At 57.6% G+C, this 18,353-nt stretch overlaps 2 protein-coding genes and 1 long non-coding RNA gene across 3 annotated transcripts in view; 1 reads left to right on the forward strand and 2 right to left on the reverse strand.

Moving 5' to 3' along the window:
* Positions 1-365: 365 nt before the first annotated feature.
* Positions 366-8,420, reverse strand: BARHL1 (BarH like homeobox 1). Its single transcript, XM_019728905.3, has 3 exons — positions 7,208-8,420; positions 3,094-3,316; positions 366-1,349 (listed from the first exon to the last, which is right to left on the reverse strand). The coding sequence occupies exons 1-3, from the start codon at positions 7,671-7,673 to the stop codon at positions 1,055-1,057; spliced, it is 984 nt and encodes a 327-aa protein (XP_019584464.1). The 5' UTR covers positions 7,674-8,420; the 3' UTR covers positions 366-1,054.
* Positions 8,421-11,661: 3,241 nt separating this feature from the next.
* LOC148754936 (uncharacterized) overlaps positions 11,662-18,353 on the forward strand; it is a 113,845-nt gene continuing 107,153 nt past the window's right edge. The window contains exon 1 of the long non-coding RNA XR_016019389.1: positions 11,662-12,097. This is a non-coding gene — a long non-coding RNA (uncharacterized LOC148754936). The remainder of the gene's footprint in view (positions 12,098-18,353) is intronic.
* CFAP77 (cilia and flagella associated protein 77) overlaps positions 15,310-18,353 on the reverse strand; it is a 119,243-nt gene continuing 116,199 nt past the window's right edge. Inside the window, exon 6 of the mRNA XM_019728904.3 lies at positions 15,310-17,608. Coding sequence (XP_019584463.3) covers positions 17,486-17,608 — 123 coding nt within the window. The 3' untranslated portion in view covers positions 15,310-17,485. The remainder of the gene's footprint in view (positions 17,609-18,353) is intronic.

The raw sequence follows: 18,353 nt of genomic DNA on the forward strand, positions 1-18,353 counted from the left end.
GGTCACCAGCTGCCGGCGCCCTTGTTGCGGCCAGATGAGCCGGCTCAGCGAGGGCACCGCAGCCGGCCCGCAGCCGAGAGTCCAGGCGCTGACCCCCACCCCGGCCCCCGGGACCGGCTGGGAGTAGCAAGGAACCAGATGGAGAGGCAGGGGGAGGCGGGGAGCGGCGGGCTTGCCTCACTGTAGAGATGGGAAGACTGAGGCCGGGGAGGGGAGACCCCTGCCAACGCCCCGGGAGTCCAGTCGGGGCCCTGCCCGCGACCAGAGCGCCAAGAAAGAGAGGGGACACAAGTATTTCCTTTAGGATGGAAAGAAACCGAGTCCCAGGAGGGGGAAATGGATCTTAAGGAAGCGTAGGAAAGAAGGTCTGAGCGCGGACAGGCGCCTGGTCATTTGTAAGAAGTTTATTTCAACATTTAAAAAAGAGAGAGAACCCGAGGAGCCTGGCTGCCCCGACGGCGGCTGAAGGTGGGGGCTGGAGGGTCGGGGTGGGTGGGCAAGTCCCCTGGGCCCCTTCCTGCCCCGCCTGAGAGGGGGTAGGGCGCAGGCCACAGACTCACTGATTCACGGACACGGTCACGGGCTCATAGGTCACGAATAAATAACTTCATATACACTTTGCACACCGTATGTACAGCTCAGCGCCGATCCCGGCGCTCGGAGTGGGGGGCTCCACACCCCTCCGCCGGTCAGGGGTGCGGGGAGGGGGTTTGATGGACAGCTGGAGCACGGACGGGGATGCGGGAGCGAGTGCAGCATGGGGGTCGCCCCCGCCTGCTCCCGGGAGGAGCCAGGAGGCGCCTAGGGAAGCCGGCCGGGGGAGAGAGAGGGTGTAATGTATATACATCCGCGGGTGGAAGTGGGCCCCGGATGGAGCGGCCGGGGGAGAGGTCCGGGCCTCAGTAGACTTGGCATTTGGCCCTTGGGGGACACTGGCTGAGGCGCCGCCAGGGAGAGCCGGACAGGGGCCCCGGGGAAGAGGTGTTGAAACCCCGCGCCCTCCTAGAGGCAGGCGGAAGGGGCAGGCGCGGAGCCCCGGGGAGCAGCGGCCGCTTCACCGAGGCTGCGCCGCGCGCGGGAGGACGCCGGCCAGTGGGGGCAGCGGCGGGGGCGGCTCGCTGGCACCCTGGAGTCCGTGGATGAGGATGCGGGGCACCAGAGGTCTCTGCAGGGCGGGCGGCGGAGCGCTGGGCCCGCGGTACAGATATAGCGCGGCGCCGGGATCCAGGTTGGAAACTAGACTCTGCGGGTAGAAATAAGGCGACGGGAACATCCGCTGGAGCGCCGAGTAATTGCCTGCCTCCGCCAGCAGCTCCAGCCCGACAGCCGTCTGTCGCTTCCATTTAGTCCTAGGGACCGAAATCAATGCGTAAGGCGGGGTCAGGGCTGTGGCACCCCGAGATCCCTGCCCCTCAGGATGCATGGTCCAGAGCACCTGCCAGGGGCCGAGAGGGATCACACTAATTTGTTAATAACGGAGCGCCGGGCACTGTTGTCACGTGTTATACACATTGGCTCCCTTCCACCTGCCTTCCATAGCCATTTATCCCCATTTTACAGATAAGAAAACTGAGGTGTGTGGCATTTTCCCAGATGGTCTCGAAAGTGGTAGAGCCCAAGTTCTAAGCCAGGCTGTCTGACCCCAAAGCCCAGGCTCTAACCTTGCACACTCTGCTCAGGGGACCGCTGACGGGGCCCTTAGAGCTGGAGTTGGAGCTCTGCTTTTGTATCCGACCCTGGGGAGGCCTGAGGAAGGCGAGATCCCCCTGGAGAGGACATTGGGGCCCGGAGGTCCGCTACCAATCTCGGCCGTACTAGCCCCCTGTCCGCTAGATAGCGGTGGACAGGGGAGCGGATGTCTCTCCCAGCGGCACTCCCCGCGGGGCGGAGGCCAGTACGGCCGAGGTTGGCTGCGTGTCTGCGAAATACGTGGGCCAGAGACGGCAAACGGAGAAGACGCACCGGGCGCACACACTCGCCGCAGAACCCAGGTCCGAGGCCTGGGGCGAGCCCTGCAGCCTGCCTCGCCCAGAAATCAGGAAGCCACCGGCGGAGTGTCGGCCGGGGTTGGGGGACGCAAGGAAGTCGAGGCCACGTTCTCCAGAGCTGCAGCCTGGACCCCACGGTGCGCCTGGCCGGGAGGCTGGGCCAGCCCACCGCGGTCCCACCGCGGTCCCACCGAGGCCAGCTCAGCCACACCAACCCCGCTTCCCTCCCTGAATTATTCATCATCATCATAATTGTGTAATTACCGTAACTGGCCTTAATTATTGATGCCGGGAGCAGTAATCGGTATTTATTATTGATGGGGCGATGTGTTCTGAGGCTTGTTTATGGAAAGCACCATTCTGGCCTCTGCTAAAAGTGTGGAAGTGACTGTAGGTATGAATGCTTTCGTGTGACTGTGAGTTGTGCCGATGTGAGTGTCAGTGTCTGACTACGGGTTGCATGTGTGGATGTGTGTGTGTATGTATACGTGTATCTTCATCCTGTGAATATGTTAGGGAGGAATTCAGAACATACCACGTTCACGACCAGCGCCCCAAATCAAGTTCCCAGGGGAGCTGGGGCGGGGCCCCTTCTCGCCTCGGTTTGGGTGCTAGAAAGGCTGAGGAGGCCAGAGAGGTTGGGAGAGCTCTGAGCCCCCGCACCCCGTCCCACCCCACTCCCCCGCAGCTGCCCGGGCTGGGCTACATCAGCCCGGGGCTGCCCACTAGTCCTCCCAAAAAAGACATTCTGGACACAGGCCACCACCCCTCCCCTGGCCTCGGGCTTCCACTGGGAGAACTCAGAGGCCTCAAGAATGGGGCTAGAGCTGCTGGGGTGGGGATGGCAGGACCTGGCTAGGGTGCCCATGTGTCTGTCCACTTGTCCTGGAGGGCATGACTGGGCGCTGGAGACCGGGTCTCGTCCTGTCTCCTTCACTGCGCCCTTTGGGAAAGGGCTTCTCTCCTCAGGGCCTCAGTTTCCCCACTTTTACAGAATAAGGAAAGTTCAGGGGCCTGAGCGTCAGGCCGTGGCCTTGTCCCATGGAGGGGCACCTAGGAAAGGAGACGGGCCCCTTCCGCGCTCCACCCCGCAGCCCGGCCTCACCTGCGGTTCTGGTACCAGGTCTTCACCTGCGTGTCGGTGAGGTTGAGCGAGGCGGCGAGCTCCATGCGGTCCTGCACGCTCAGGTACTTCTGCCGCTCGAAGCTGCGTTCCAGCTGCGCCAGCTGATGGTCGGTGAAGGCGGTGCGTGCCTTCCGCGGCTTTTTCAGGCGCACCGGGGGACTGTCCCGCGAGCTGGAGATCTCGCGGTCACCCTCCTCCTTCACTGCGGAGACACAGCGGCGCGTCAAGGCCAGGCCTGGCGTCCCTCCTGCCCCGGCGGCCGCTGGTCGGTCGCGGTCGTGTAAACGCGGCTCTTGAAGGCTGTGGCCCCGGCGCACTCAAGCGCGGCACAGCCGCAGGGAGCCCCCCCTCCCCCGGAACGAGGACTGACGCCCCAGGAGAAATAACCCAAAGCGCGAGAGCTCAAGCCGTTTTCTTCCTGCCGCACTCCGCGGAGGAATAAACGGAGCAACCGGGTGAATTGCCAGGGGAGGGGACCCAGGGATCTCAGCGGGTGGGCTGCGCCGGTGCGTGTTCAGGGGTGCGGGCCTGTGCTCTGCATCTGCGCCCGGATTCTCTGGCCACATCCGGGCCGGGAAGAGAGGAAGCTGAGGGCTGGAGTGTGGGGAGAAACACCCGCGTGGAGGGACAAAAAGCTGTTCACCCCCGAACGAATCATTATCCTGAAGAACAAATAACTGTACCCACATATGGCCTGGCCACTATATGGATGCGAATCTATAATGATGGTTTCCCCAATTTTTAAGCCACAACAAAAGTACGCAGCGCAGAAGGCCGCGCGCGAGGGATCTGGGAGGGCAAAGCCCTTGGAAAAATAAGCCCCGCGTTTGCTCTTCGATGCGTTCATCGCTGAGGCCTGTTTCCTTGTCCGAACGGGGCCCGCTGTGGTTCCCACGATCTCCGCGTGGTGGTCGGGACACCCCAGCAGGGTCCCCACTCCTGAGGCCCAAAGATGGGACCCGACAAGGTGGTTTCTTTTCCCCAAACACTTTTGATGGGGGAGGGGGGTTGATGGCACCGAAGCGAACTTGATGGAACAAGCTCAGCGATCTCCCTCCTTCTACCTCCTAAAGCGACGATTTAACCAAAGAGACCACTGCCCCCAAATTGGCGGCTGGGGCTGCGGCTTCCCTACTCTTAATCTCGCTTTATTTTCCTTTATGGTGAGTTTCATTGTGCGTGGCGTTTGCAGTGACAGGGTTCAGCTGAATGCGAGTTGATTTCTCTCTGTAGGAAACAATAATCCGGTTAATTGAACCACTAGGGAGTGACACTTTTCAAGCGGAAAGACATCGGTTTGCGGGCGAGGCGGGCTAGCAGGGAGAGGCTTCTGGGGAGAAGCCTGCCCTCCTGGGCTCGGCCCCTGGACGCCTGGCCACCTCGGGAGGTGTGTTGGGGTGGGGGAGATGAGTTCTGTCTACGCCGGCAGGTAAAGTTTAATCAAGTGCAGGGAAACAATTATCCGAACCTCAACCCTGATAATGTGGAAACCTTACAAATTTGACCCAATTGCGGGGACTGACGATCTGTGAAAATCCCCACTTCCCGGGGCTGAGGTCTGAGGTGGGGGCGGGGGTGGGGGGGGTGCGCGTTGAGTTTCGGTGTTAGGAAGAGCGGGGGTTTTTCTCTAATCCCTCTCCTGCGCAGTCTGCAGCCTGCAGATGCGCGGTCGGCGCCGTTCAGCCTCCACTTCCAGAACAGGCTGACCCGGTTGGGCCGCAGACCCTAGTCTGGAGGCCGCAGCGCGACGCCCCCGAGTTCCGCCCCAGGCCCGCTAAGGCGCCTGCTTGGAGCAAAGAGCCGCTTGGGTTCCTTCGCAGACGTTGGCTGCAGCAGCTCGAGTTGCCGCAGACGCCTTACTTCAAAAGCTTGAGCTCCTCTTGAGGAGCTTTCGGTACCAGAAACTTGGGATGAACTGGCCGTCCCTCCATGCCCTCCTTGGAGAAAATGACCCTTAGCTTGGAAGGTGGATGGAAAGGTGCCCACCAGGCTCGCTCCGTGTGTCTGACTCTTGGCCGGGCTTCTTAACTCAGCCCTGAAAAAGTCGCCTCCACGTTTAAGAAACCTCCAGACATTGACTCGGGCGGTGGATATCCCCACACCCTTTCTCATCCCGGGCTTTGGAGGTGCAGAGGCGGCAGTGTCCAGGGGTGGGGGTCCCGGAGACCTTCCGCCTCCCTCGGCTCTTAAACCTATTTAAGCGATATGGGGACAGCAGGCCCTCTTCACCTCCTTGATCAGATATCATCAGGGACAGGAGAAGGAAATTGATATTCCAATTATCTTAAATGAAACCTCTCCTCAAAATCCCACCTACGGGCAAAGAAATAAAAGGAGATGAGCCAAACTCTCTCACCACCAGCAGCAGCAGCCATTACCATCCGGTCCGGGATTCTTGCCCCTCACTCTAACCACAAAGCTGGGGTGTGTTGTTGAGAATTACAGATAAAAAAACATCGTTATCAATATATATTTATGTTGCTTTTCTCGCTCTTCTATGTCTGTCTTTCTCCAGGGCAAGTGTTCTTTGCCTCCTTAAACAGCCCCCAGGGGGAGAAGCAGGGGTCTCTGGGCCACATGTCTGTGGACCTCCTTCCTGGGTGCAGGAGCTCCACCCGCCCGTTTTTCTAGGCACGGCTGGCCCAGCAAGGCCGAAGGTGGCCTGGCAGCCGGCTGCTCATGGGGAAGCAGACGACAGTGAGCTGCAGAGTTTCAGTTTGAGGCCAGGGATACACACGAACGAATTCTTGGTCAGAAGGAGAGTGTTAAATGAGCCTGCCTAAATTTCTGTGAAGACTTAGCATAAATAGGGGCCAGGAGGCGCAGGGCCCCAAGACAATCGAGCAGTTACCTTTATAAGGAAGTTTTGTCTTGTGAAAAGGGATCCAGGAATTAATTATCAGGCTGAAAGAGCTCTGAACAGCCGCTGCCAGCCCCTCGTTCTCTGCAGGATGGGACACTGGGCTCTGTCCCTGAGAGAGCCCTGAAGGCTCCTGAAGGAGCTCTGACACTCCTTCCCCGGCCATGTCCTGACTGTGCGCCTCTGGCCTCCACCAGGAACTAAAGTCATGGCAGTGGGGGGGGGGGGGGAGGCAAGAAATAAAATTAGAGAATGCCGTTTTTCCTTCTTCCTGTTCTTCTTTCCTTCTTTCTTTCTTTCTTTCTTTCTTTCTTTCTTTCTTTCTTTCTTTCTTTCTTTCTTTCTTTCTTTCTTTCTTTCTTTCTTTCTTCCCTTTCCCCTTCCCTCTTAACCTCCATCTCAGCTCCCTGGTTACGATGGGATGAAAAGGGAACAACAACGAAAAGGTTCACAGAGGTGAAAAGACAAGTGAGGGGGCAAAGATCCCGATATAGGGGAATGGGGCTGGTCACTCGGGAACCTTGGGGTCCCACACAACCTGAAATTGATTGCTCAATGCACTTAAAAATCAAATGCAGTGAGAACTGTGGGTGTGGGTGCAGGGCCCCTCTCGACCAGGCCTGTGAACCTGCCTCCAGCCAGACACCTGCCGCCTGTTTCTACTTTGAATCCGAGCATTTCTTTTGTGTGACTCCCACGGCCCAGATCCCACTGGGCCCAATGGGAGAAAAGTCCAGTTTCTCCTCCCCTCTGAAAATTCAGATTAAAGGATGGAAAATTCTGACTGTTCTCAGAGCTCCAGCTGAAATTTCCTGCTAGGTTTTCACTCTTACAAAAGGGCATTCAAACAGAACCCTTTGGGTCTTCCGTTATTTCCGCAAGGTCTTTTCTCAGTTAGCCACCGGCCAGATAAGAACCTGCTCCTGCTCACCAGTACCCCTGGAAGGGTGGACCCAGCTGAAGTTTGGAAAGTTTCCTTTGTGCATTTCGGGGGCAATCTCTCCTGGGGCAAACAGTATTCCTCTCCACACCCTCTCCATTGGACTCTTTGTTGCTCAAAGGCATTAGCCATGGGAATGGCTGAAAGGTTCAGATAAGAGCGACTGCTCAGCCGGAGCCTTGGGGGAGCTCCGAGCGAGCATGTGCATAGCCCCCGCGTGTGTGCACTCAAGTTTTAATGCCAGCGTTTAGAAATACAGATGCCCCCCAAGTTTTCACCTCTCGCTTTCTTACCTTTATACTCGGAGTCTGATGAGGCGTTGCTGCCACTTTTGTCCAGCTTGTCTCTAAAGTCCTCCCCGGGCTTGGCTGCAAGACGGCCCCCCGGCTCAGGGGCGGCAGGCTGCCCGCTGCTAGAATAGGGTGCACAGGCCGCGAGTGGTTTGCAGTCGGCAAGGATGTCCCTGATCAGAAAGGAGGAGGTCACCGTGCGTGACTGGGCTGGGGCCGAGAGCTGCCCAGGCTGCAGGTGGGAGTCCAAACCTGCACCCGATGCCCCTCCAGGCCGAGGGGCACCCGTCTCCAGACAGTCCCTTCCTGGTGAAGCCGGTGAAGAGCAGTCGCTGCTGCTCTCCGAGCGCGGACTCAGCTCCAGGGGTGAGCGGCAGTCCCCAAGCAAGGGGTCCCCCTTGGGAAGGGCGGGGCTGCCCGCACGGTGGGAAAGAATGGAGTCGATCCCAAAGCCATTGGAGCCTTCCATAGCCAAGCTGCGACCTGTCCTCCCCAAAAGCTCCCCACCCACCCCCAACCCCAGCCGCCGCTGCCCCTGCCCCTAGCTGCGGGCTGGCATGGGGAAGGCGGGCAGGGAGCCTACGGGCACCTTGGACGAAGTTCAGCCTTGGGGGAGCCCAGGAGCACTGGGCCAACCTCCTCTGCGCATTAGATCCAAAAGGGCTCAGCGCGTCTTCTGCAGCATCGCGCCGAGCAGTCGAGCCGAGGGGGGGTGGTGGGAGTGTCAGGGAGGAATGGGAGGGAGGGTGCGACAAGTTGGGGAGAGCAAAGGGGGAGACGGACGGCCTGAGCGCTCCTTTGGCACAGAAGAGATGCGAGGATGTTGGGATCTAAATAAAGAACGGCTTTTGAAAAATCCAAACCGCACGCGTCCTCCAGGCGAGCGGTGGCCGAAGGCAGCTGGGTCAACACCGCAGTTAGCAAGCAGCGGGCTACCAGCCGGCGGAACGAAGCGCACCTGGCGGCGTCAGCACCGCGGATAGCGGCGGCGGCCCGCGGCGCATGACGCTCCACCTGGCCTGGGAGCTCCTCTCTCCGCTGTCCCTCCGCTCCGGGGGCCCGTCAGCACCGCGGACAGCGCCTCCCTGCTCAGTGGTTGCAGCTCTCAGCCGGTCCTCCGCGCGCGCGCCTTCGCCTCCCCCCCTTCCTTTAAAAAATGAACTTGTGTCACTTTTACTTTGGGGCTGGGTTTTTTTTTGTTTGTTTGTTTCTTTTTTTTCGTTATGTTGTGTGTGTGTGTTTTTTTTAAAGGAGACTCGCCCACGTGTCCCCGGAGTGATAAAGCTGATTGGCTCTGGCCGATTTTGGGGGTGATGTCACAGCTCCGCAAGCCGCTGGCCGATTCCCTTTCAGTTTGATTAAAAGAGACACTGAATTAATTACAGCACAGACCCAACTGTTTACCGGCGATTTCCACACGGTTTGCTTTCATTAGGCCGGTGATGAGGCTCCTAATGAGGGTGATTAGCTGAGGGGGGGCCGGGCCGGCGGGGAGGGGTCCGGGGCCGGCTGCCGCGGCCGGTGGGTTGGGATGGGAGGTTTGTAAACTTTTCCCCGACCCTTTCCCACAATTATTCAAATTATTCGTCCGTGGGGCTGTCATAGATCGTTTTTCTTCGCCACCCCCGTTTTTTTATTCCTCCAGCGACAGAGAGGGACTAAAACCAGCAGAGAAAGGAGTGCGTGTGGAGAAGCCCTGTCCTGATGGGGGAAAGATTTTAATTTAAGTTGCATTGTTTTCGGGCGTTTCCGTTGGGTTCTAGATGTTTCGAATGTAGGACAATTTGCAGCCCTGTCTCTGCCCTCTTAGGACCCCGCGGCCTGGCAGAGGTGGGGAAAGCCTGGTGGTTGTCCCGAGAAGGGGCCGGAATGATGGCTTCACTGTGGGACGAGGGTGGAGAACGTGGGAAGATCGTGTCTGAGACGTTGGGGGAACCTCGATAAATTCGCGTGGTCCGAGGGAGGAGGCACAGCGCACAAAGAAGGCAGGGCCCCCTCCCCCGCCTGTAGCCCCTCCTGTGGCCCGGGGGCCCGGGGTCGGGTGTCTTTGTACCTCGGAACAGGAATGCGCAAGAGCTTCCGAGGGCGAGTGTAGACGTCTGCAAACGTCCATGTTTAGTCCACGCTGAGCCGGAGCTCGCCCTGGGATGTATTTTCAAGGCAGCGCTGGAAACGCGGTGTTTTCATTGTGAATAACGCGCCCCCTTGCCCTCCCCACTCCGCCACGGTCTAGTTCCGCGTCTTTTGAGGGTCGGCCTCCGGTGCCCGGGCTCTGCGCGTCCCGGGCCTCAATCCTCTTGACACGACCCCCGGGATCGCGATCCGGGCCAGCGGTCAAAGGGCAGAAGGAGCGGAGCCCGCGGGCCTTCAGTCTCGCCCGCGTACCCCAGGCGCCCGTCGCCGGCCCCAAGCCCGGACCGAGCCCAGGCCTCCGAGGAGGGCCCGCGCGCTCCTGTTCTCCTCCCCACGGGCCCCTAGAAAACTACCCGGGCCCCGCGTCGAGCTCAGCGTCCGAGACCGCAGCGGAAAATGAGGCGCCCGTATTCCCCCAAACCCGAGACCCAGCCGGGGGAAGCCCCGCGCGGCCGGGCAGAGCAGAAACTTTCTTCTCCCTCGGGCGAAGTCGGCGGTGGCCTCACGCCGGCTCCCCACGCTCTCCCCCTGCGCCCGCCGGCAGATTGGAAGCGGCCCCGCCGCCGGCTGAGTTGGGGGCGAGGACGGGCGGCTCCCCGGGGACGGCGGGCCCGGCTCGGCTGCAAGCTGTCGGGGAGGCAGGAGGGCGGGCGCCGAGGGGCCCAGAGCCGACAGGCCCCCGCCCTGGCTCGGCGACCGCTGAAATGGGCGCCTCCCGCAGCGGGGCCGAGCCCTGCGGTAGTTCATTTTCCTTTGGTGGAAGGGGGCGGGCGTAAATCAGGAGGACCCTTCCCTGCCAGCCCCCAGCTTGGGCATGTTCCTGCTCTGGGCACCTCGGGAGACTCTGTCCCCCTCTCCACCCTCACCCCACCCCTGCTTCTCAAGTCCTGGGCCTGCGCCGTCACCTCCGGAGGAACTTCATCTCCGGAGCACCCGAGGTCCCACCTTGGGTCAACGGGACTCCCCTCCAGGGCCTGTTAGAGGCCATGAGACTCCGGGCCAGGATTCGTGGGACCGGCCCGGCGCAGGAAAGTCTGTATCCTGCTCTGCCCGCCGGCGAGTCCTGAGTGGCCGGGCCCTGGGCCGACGTGCATCTGGCAAAGCAGAGACCGTTTCTGGTCGGCGAGGTTTTAGGCTTGGGTTTGAATCCCGGACCCAGCGAAAGCAAAGCCTCGGGTGGTGCAGAGCGCTGCGCCAGGATCAGAGCGGAGCGAGGGTTTGTGGGTGGGTGGGGTGGGGTGGGGGGGCGAACTTCTTACGGTGGAAAAGAACAGCGTGAACCCCAACCCCTGCCGCCCTAGCCGGCTTCGCCCTGCTTCTTGGAGCCCAAGAATATTTAACAGGTTGTTAGTATACCATCATTAGTATTGAATTATCGCCTCTATTACAATAGAAGACATTCTGTGCTGTTTGTTTCATTTGAAATTTACTGGAGGATCCAGCCCTCTCTCACTAACACGGTGTTATTCCCGTTTAGGGATTTCCAGCTGCACCACCTGCCTCCTTTCTCTTTTCTCCATCACCTGAGTGGTTGTTGCATCTCAGCTTGTCCATAACCGGAGAGGTTTGTGTGTGCTCACCTGGGCTCTTGTTTAACTGAGAGGAGCCCAGGAATTAGCATTTACTAAGCATCCAGGGGATCCTGGGTGGGAGACCCATCCTCCCTTTGAAAAAGGAGCCTGCTTGGTTCTGGAGGGGTGTAAGCTTCAGGTCCAGCAAAGCTGGGTGTGAACCTTGGCAAGTCACTCAACCTCCCAGAGCTCCATTTACACAGCAGGAGGCAGACCTCCCCTCCCCTCCCCAGCCTCAGGCCCCTGCCCTTGGCTGTCTTGGCCCCTCCCCAGGGAGGAAGCCAGGCCTGGTGGGAGGGGCTGGGGGGGCTCAGGAGAAGGAAAGGGATCAGTGTGACAAGGGCACTTCCAGGATCAGCCTCCCAGAACCACTCAGTCTGAACTGAGGGCCCAGAACTGCCACCCCAGCACCCAGGACCCCTTTCAGGACTCCCCAGCCTCCCTTTCTCTCTTGGAAATTCTAGCTTCAAATTGCAGCCCCTGCCCCTCCAGGCCTTTGAAATTGCTCTTTAAAACCTTCAGCCTCTTGATGGACATAAAGCCCTAGAAAGTTCTCCTCCCACCCCCTGCCCCCAAACACACATAGAGAAGGAGCCGAAGCTGTTCTCCAGGGGCAGAAAGGACAGCTGCGCGGCCCAGCCTGAGTCCCTGGAAGGCCTGGGCTCCAGCCCTGCTCCCACGTTCAGCAGTGCGTCCCTCTCGCCTGGACCTCAGCTCTCCCTTTAGTACAAAGATGTCAACATCAGAGGTTTGTAGCCAGGGCAGAAGGTGGGAGAGGCCCAAGGCCTGAGAGGAAGCCAAGCGGCCTGGTTGTTGAACCACATCCTTCTGCAGCCTTCGGCTCTTGCCTTGGGTTTGGCTTTGGGTCAGGAATGGGCTTGGGAGTGCCGGCTTCCTGCCTCCCAGCCCCACCTCCCTCTCCACCCGAGGCCACTCAGCCCTGGAGCAGGCAGAAGGTTGTTTTGGCCGATTCTGCTCACCTGGCTTAGCCGGCAGAGCTTTTTGAGAAGGATCCTCAGGTCTTCTCTGCTCACAAATGGGCTGTGCCTTGAGTGCCTGCCTTCACAGTTCTGAGTCTCATGCTGGCTGGCGGGGTGGGAGGTTGAGGATACGGACTCCAGACCTAGCCAGACTTGAAGTAGGATCCTGGCTCAGAATCCAAGGCTGGGATTCAGGTGAGGCAAACGAGGTGAGTCCCACGAGTCTTGTTTGAAACTGTTACTATTTTGTCCATCAGGGATTTTGAAATGTTGATGTACAAGATATTGCATTAAAACACATTGTTTGCCTTGGTTGCAGAGTTCTGGGGGCAGCCCCGTACATTTGGTGCCTGAAGCCAGGCCCTGAGCTGCCTGGCCAAAGTCCCAGCCCTGCTCTGTGACCTCCAGCAGACACTTCCGAGCCAGGGTTTTCTCAGCTGTGAGATGGGGATGGTGTTGCTCACTTCACATGTCATTGTGGGGACTCTGCCCTGGCTCGGTCCTGGGGAGTGGCAATGACACCTTTCGCAGTAAAACTACTGCTAATAACAGAGCTTTCTCTCTGGCAGCTTAGAGCCCCCAGGCTTGTCTTCCAGCCCCCATTGGAGAGGTCAGCTCCCTCCTCTGCTAAGGGCCTCCCAACCCGAATCAGTTTTTAATGTCGGTGGGTAGGGGATGTTGATGATGTAGGCCAGGCCTGCGTGCTCATATCTCTCTGCTTTGCAGACAGAGGGGTTGGAGAAGTATTTGGATAATTTGTGGGCTTGGAGGTCATGCTGTTCTCAACCATTTTTGTTGGTTTGGCTCAAAACCCCATGGAGCTCCTGAAACCAAAAAGAGCTTGTTTTTCTTCTCCGATCTTCCTCCCGCCTTTCCTCCCTACTATCTCACTCCCTCTCTCTCATCCTCCTTCCTCCTCTCTCTCCTTTCCCCTCCTTTTTCTCCTTCTCCCTCCTCCCTCTCTCCCTCCCTTCTGTGGCACAGTCTGTCCCATGCTAGATGCTGGCAGTGTCAAGGACAGTGTGACAGAATGGAGCCCACAGAGGCCATGGTACCCATCAGTCTAATACCGCTTTATCCATTATTTCCCATTTGGGGATTTAAGTTTATAATTCACCTGTATTCGGTCCTAGGGAGCTGTATAAAAAGCCAACCTAGTTTTATTTTTTTCTTTCAATCATCAAAGGTTTCCCACGTAAAAAGAAATGCAGCAAAGGGGCTGTTTTGGTCCGTAAGGAGAAATGCAAGAGCTGGTACGTGTGCCATTGGAAGCACAGGCCCACCTTGGCACCTGAGCTGCTGGTCTGCTTGCTGCCATGGAGATGTGCTTTCTTGGAACCCCTAAATCTGTGGTTTCTAAACCAGCACTAGTTGGGGAGCTGGGATGAGGGAACCAAAAAGCCAAACCATCTCTAGCTGGGTCCAGGGACCTCCTGGGGGAATGGATTTGAGTTTGTGGTCTCTGAACAGTGCTTCCTCTTCAACTTCTAATAGGAGCCCCCTGCCAGGCAGACAGCAGAAATTGCCACCATCCCTGATAAAAATCCTGCACAACAGCCAGACTCCAGAGCCCCTCCCCCACTTTCTTCTGCCAAGATAATTATTAATTATCTGGTTCTATGGCGGGGTGGGGACAGGGGGGGAGGCAGTGAGAGAATGAATGAATGCGGTTTGGGTTTTGGTTGAAAATCTGGAAAGAGACTGAAGTCAGTGGGGGTTCAGCATACAAAGAAAGCTGGACCTACAGCTAAGAGCTGCTCTAGTCCTGGCTGGGCTGCTGGGTAACTCCACAGCCCTGGGTCTTCTCTGGCAGGACTAGATCTTTCTCTGGCTCCTCCCTGCCCATGAACCCTGCTTCCAAAGGTTGGTGCCCAGGCCTGCTCTGGCTCCCTGCTCCTGCCAGGTGCAAGGCCAGCTTCAGCACCACCTCTCTTCCACCTCACAAAGGACTTGCAAGAATTGCAAGCCAACCAGGGGAGGGTCCAGACCAGCTCTATACCCCCGACCCCCACACATACTCATGGGACTCTTTGTTTGGTTAAATCTCTGATGGGGTGTTGCCAGGAAACCCAGCCAGGAGGTGGACGGTCCCCAAATGCCAACCAGCAGGGAAAGGAGAAAAAACGGGCTCAGGCCACACCTCTGGCGATGACCATCCCCACAGGGCATTTATTGGCGCACGATTAGGAGGCCTTGGGATGGAAAGCTAAGCTCCCCCCATCTCCGCCCATCTTTGCCAAGCGGTTTGGAGGGGCTGGGACTTGTAGTAGCACCTGGGTCACTGGCCGGGGCAGCTTCCTGCCCTCACTTGTTGAGTGGACTCAGGCGTCTTCACCATGTATTTTCCACATGAGAAGGGGGTGGGGATGGTGGCGGAGGGACGCTAACAAATGATCCCCAAGGCCCCTCCGGGTTGGAACCTTGCAGGACTCTCTACCCTGGGTCATGAAGGGCAGTCAGAGGAACCCCAGTTGTGTGTGGGGGACGCTTCGCCAGGGTCAGCTCAGGTGGGGGAAGGTGTTTGGCCGATGCGACAGGATACCTAAGAAGGTGGAATCCGACCTGGGCCTTTGTGCAGGCACAAATAATTAATGAGGAGGGAAGAGCCAAGATGGGGGAGGGACAGGGAGGAAAGCCGCGAGGGGAGGGCCAGGAACCTCCCAGGCCTGGGACTCGGACTCGCCAGCGGGTGGCGCTGTAGGACAAGGAGCCGAGGGACTGTCGGGACAGCCGCCTCCATCGGCGGGGAGCGCCCGGAAGCCTGGTGCTCCGAGGGTGGAGGCGCTGCCCCCCGACACCTGTCACAGCCCCAGCAAGTCCCACAGCACGCTGTCTGCCTGCTGGGGCGAGAAGTGACGATAAGGCGTAGGAGAGGTGCTAGAGAGCTCTCCGCCGGCGTTTTCTCGCCACGTCCACGTTTCCCCGGGGCCCAGGTCCTGGGAAAAGCCGGCCTGGAGGGCCGGTACCGTGAGCCTCTGTCTCTCCCTCTGTCCCTCTGTCCCTCTGTCCCTCTGTCCCTCTGTCCCTCTGTCCCTCTGTCTCTCTGTCTGTCTGTCTGTCTCTCTGTCTCTCTGTCTGTCTCTCTGTCTGTCTCTCTGTCTCTGTCTCTCTGTCTCTCTCTGTCTCTCTCTCTGTCTCTGTCTCTCTCTCTCTCTCTCTCTCTCTCTCTCTCTCTCTCTCTCTCTCTCGTTGCCATAGCAAAGCTTGCCTCACCCTTCTGTGGACAGAGCCTAATTTCAGGTCCTTCAGGAAATTCTGTGTCCTAATGTGCCCCCTGCCCCTTTCCATTGGGGATTTCCGAGCAAAAAAGTGGGTTCAGTTCAAAATATTAATATTTCTATCTTCTTGATGCTCCTGCACACACAGGCTTTTGTTCCTTTGAACGTCCCGCCCTCACCCCCCAATTGCTCCCAGGGTCTGGTTGCCCCTTTTAAGTGCATTTTATTAATAAGAAAATAATAATTCACAATTATCGATTGCTTAAAAGAGCTACACCCTTTGCTGATCATGTCATATACATTCTTTGATGGAGTCATTATCTAATTTAGCTTGAGCAGACATCCTGTACTGTGTCAGGGTTCTGCTCACAGAGGAGGCACAGAGAGGTTAGGACACTTGTTCAAGGTCACACAGAAATGACTGGGTGGAGCTGGCTTCATGCTCTTGACCGGTGGAGTGGCTGCCCAGCTCAGTGGCCAGGCCCGTTGGGCGCTCGGTGCTCTCACACCAGGCTGGCTCCTTGCTCCTTGTGGGTTGGAAGGCTTCAGGTGGCTTTAGCCAGGATGAGATGGGATGGTTTTTCCCTCTGGCTTGTGTGGTGGGAAGGGGATTTCAGGCCTCTGGGATGGGTTGGCATCTGGGAAGGCCCTAGCTGAGCCAGATTCCTGAGGGGGATAGTGTGTGTGGCATTTTTATGGACTCGGCTTCTAATGTGCTGCAGTGTGTACATGAACGGGGGCTGCTCAAGAAATTCACTCAGGTCTCTAATCACCAGACTCAGCTGTCTCCCTACCAGGCTCGGCCTGGAGGGGGGGTGAGTCACAGCAGACATTCATGAGGTGGGTCATCCCACAGGTATCACTGGGCACTTCCCACTGCTGGGCCCTGGATCTGAGACCCCTGACCCCAGGCAACTTCCCTCCCCTGGAGAAGACAGGCAATAAACAAGGGATCATTGTTTTGCAGAGAATAAAACAGGTTGCTGTGAATTTAACCAGACACCATTTCAGGGAAGGCCTTTCTAGTAAGGGACTTGACTTTTGAGCTAAGATCTGAAGACAAGAAGGGGAGGACTGGTGGCAATTAGGGACCCAGGTGTCCCAGGCCTGGGCAAAGCGAGCAGAAAGTCTAAAGCAGGAGTGAGCGCTATGGCTAAGGGACTGCTTGGTGGAGATTGGACTGTGAGGCTGAAGCAGGGAGACGGTTAAGGAACCTTCTGTAATTCTCCAGACAGATGGTGGGGTTCAGAGAGAGGCTTGTTGACTGATCAGGTGTGAGAGGCGAAGGAAACAGAGTAATGAAGGGTTTTGGCTTCTACAGCTGGGTTGATAATGGTCTCATTTATGAGATGGGAAAGACAGAGGGAGAAGCAAGTTTGGGGAGAATAAAACCCCACCAGGTGTCCTGCCTTAGCTGTGTTGGTTTGAGATGACCATCTGACACTTGAGTGGCGGCCTCAAGGGAGCAGTTGGATAAGTGAGTCTGGAATTCCGCGCAGGAATCCTCAAACTAGAAATGGGGTTTAAAATCCAGGGAATGAGCCTGACTCTGTCCAGGCACCGTCGGGATGTGTTGGAGGAGGTAGGCTACCTTGAAGAGTCTCTGTGTGGTGATGGCGTCATCTGAAGAGTTTGAGGTTGGTTCTCACACCAAGTATAGCTTCACTGGTTCAGATGACAAATAGCATTTTAATTTAAAATAGACCAGTGTATAATTTGTGGGGTGAAGCCAAAGAATGTGCAGAAAGATGAAGGTGAGAACTGTCCCGGAGTTTGGCTGAGAATTTCCTCAGCCACTGTCCTTTCAGCCTGCCCAGCGCCCAGAAGGCTCAGTCTGAGCGGAGAAGCGCAGGTTGGCCTGCCTGATTGACAGGGCAGATACGGAGGTGGTAGGGGCAGGCCCCCAGGAATGAGCGTTAGGTATTCCTGCCTCTGAGGTCCCAGGGAGACATCAGTCGTCCCCAAAAGAGCCATTAAAACTCGTGTTTGGAATATAAAATAAGGGCTTTCAGAGAGTGTTACTGTCGTGCTTTCTGCAGGAAATACCCGGGTTGTTCTTAACACTTAATGAGTAGAGCCTTGGAACCACCCTTTAGCCTGGAGTCTAAAATCTGCCTTGGAATTTGGGTTTCTCTTGTCAGGTGAGGGCTTATGAAGACAGGGTGGGTAGCCTGCCCTAGGAGGTACAAGTTGCTGGGGCTAAGGTGAGCTAGTGTTGGCTAACCAAGGAGGGGGACTCTTAACAAAAATAATTTACCTAATACCTGAATCTGAGGTCCTGGCAGAAGCAGAACCCATGTAAAAATAGGGGAGTGTCTTTTGTCAGTTGGGGCCAGAAAAGTGAGTGCTTCTGGAATTTTCTACTGTGCCAAGAAGGCTTTAGGGGTGGGTGTAGGTGCCCATCCGCAGGGTCCCCTGGCGCACGGCACGCTCTTCCCGGTGGGCTTTGAATGCTCTCTGGCGATCAGCCTCGGTGGGGAAGGTATCGAGATGGGGGCCCACCTGTGGACAGAAGACAGAAGTAGGTCAGCGGGCAGGAGAGCTCTGGGGGCTTGTCCTGCCTGCCCCCTTCCCCTTCTCTCCTTTGTCTGCCCCTGCTTTCACTTAGAGTAATAATAAAACAGCTGTAGGGAAAGAAGTGAAGAGGAAGTGGCATGAGTGTCCTGGCGCTGGGTGGTGACGAGCTAGGGGACAGAAGGCAGCCGGAGCGCAGCTGCCCAGGTACCAGGGCAGCAGCGTCTTCCCTTCTACCAGCTCATTGCCAGGGAAGACGGGTGCACAATAAATATCACCTGCTGGGACTGGAGTCCCCATGCCGTGGGGCCCTATAACCAGTGTCATCCTTCACAGGCTGACTTTCCACCATTAACTGCCCTCAACAAGCCGTCCTCTGCCCGGGGGACTTCCTGGCACTGTCACGCTCCTTCACAGGAGGGAGGCAGTCCCCCAGGAGCAAAGGGGCCGACACACAACAGTACCAGAACCCGGGTTCCAGAACATTGTCATGTCTCCCTCCCAGAGGACACATGTGAGGGAGACACATCCAAGGAGTGGGAGCCCCTTCAGTTACAATTTTATCCAGTCGGTATCTTAGCCAGCGCTTCCCTCTCAGGAAGTGGTGGTGGGTGAACAACCCCGTCTCCTGGGTCTGTTACTCACCTCCAAGTGTGAGGAAAATGCCGCTAAATGGCATTTCTCCTTTAGGATAACCTAAGGGAGGCACAGGGTGGGAAGGGTTCAGGCTCAC

This window comes from Rhinolophus sinicus, chromosome 16 (genome assembly GCF_057876585.1).
Source record: "Rhinolophus sinicus isolate RSI-liver-muscle chromosome 16, RSI-T2T, whole genome shotgun sequence".
Lineage (NCBI taxonomy): Eukaryota > Metazoa > Chordata > Mammalia > Chiroptera > Rhinolophidae > Rhinolophus > Rhinolophus sinicus.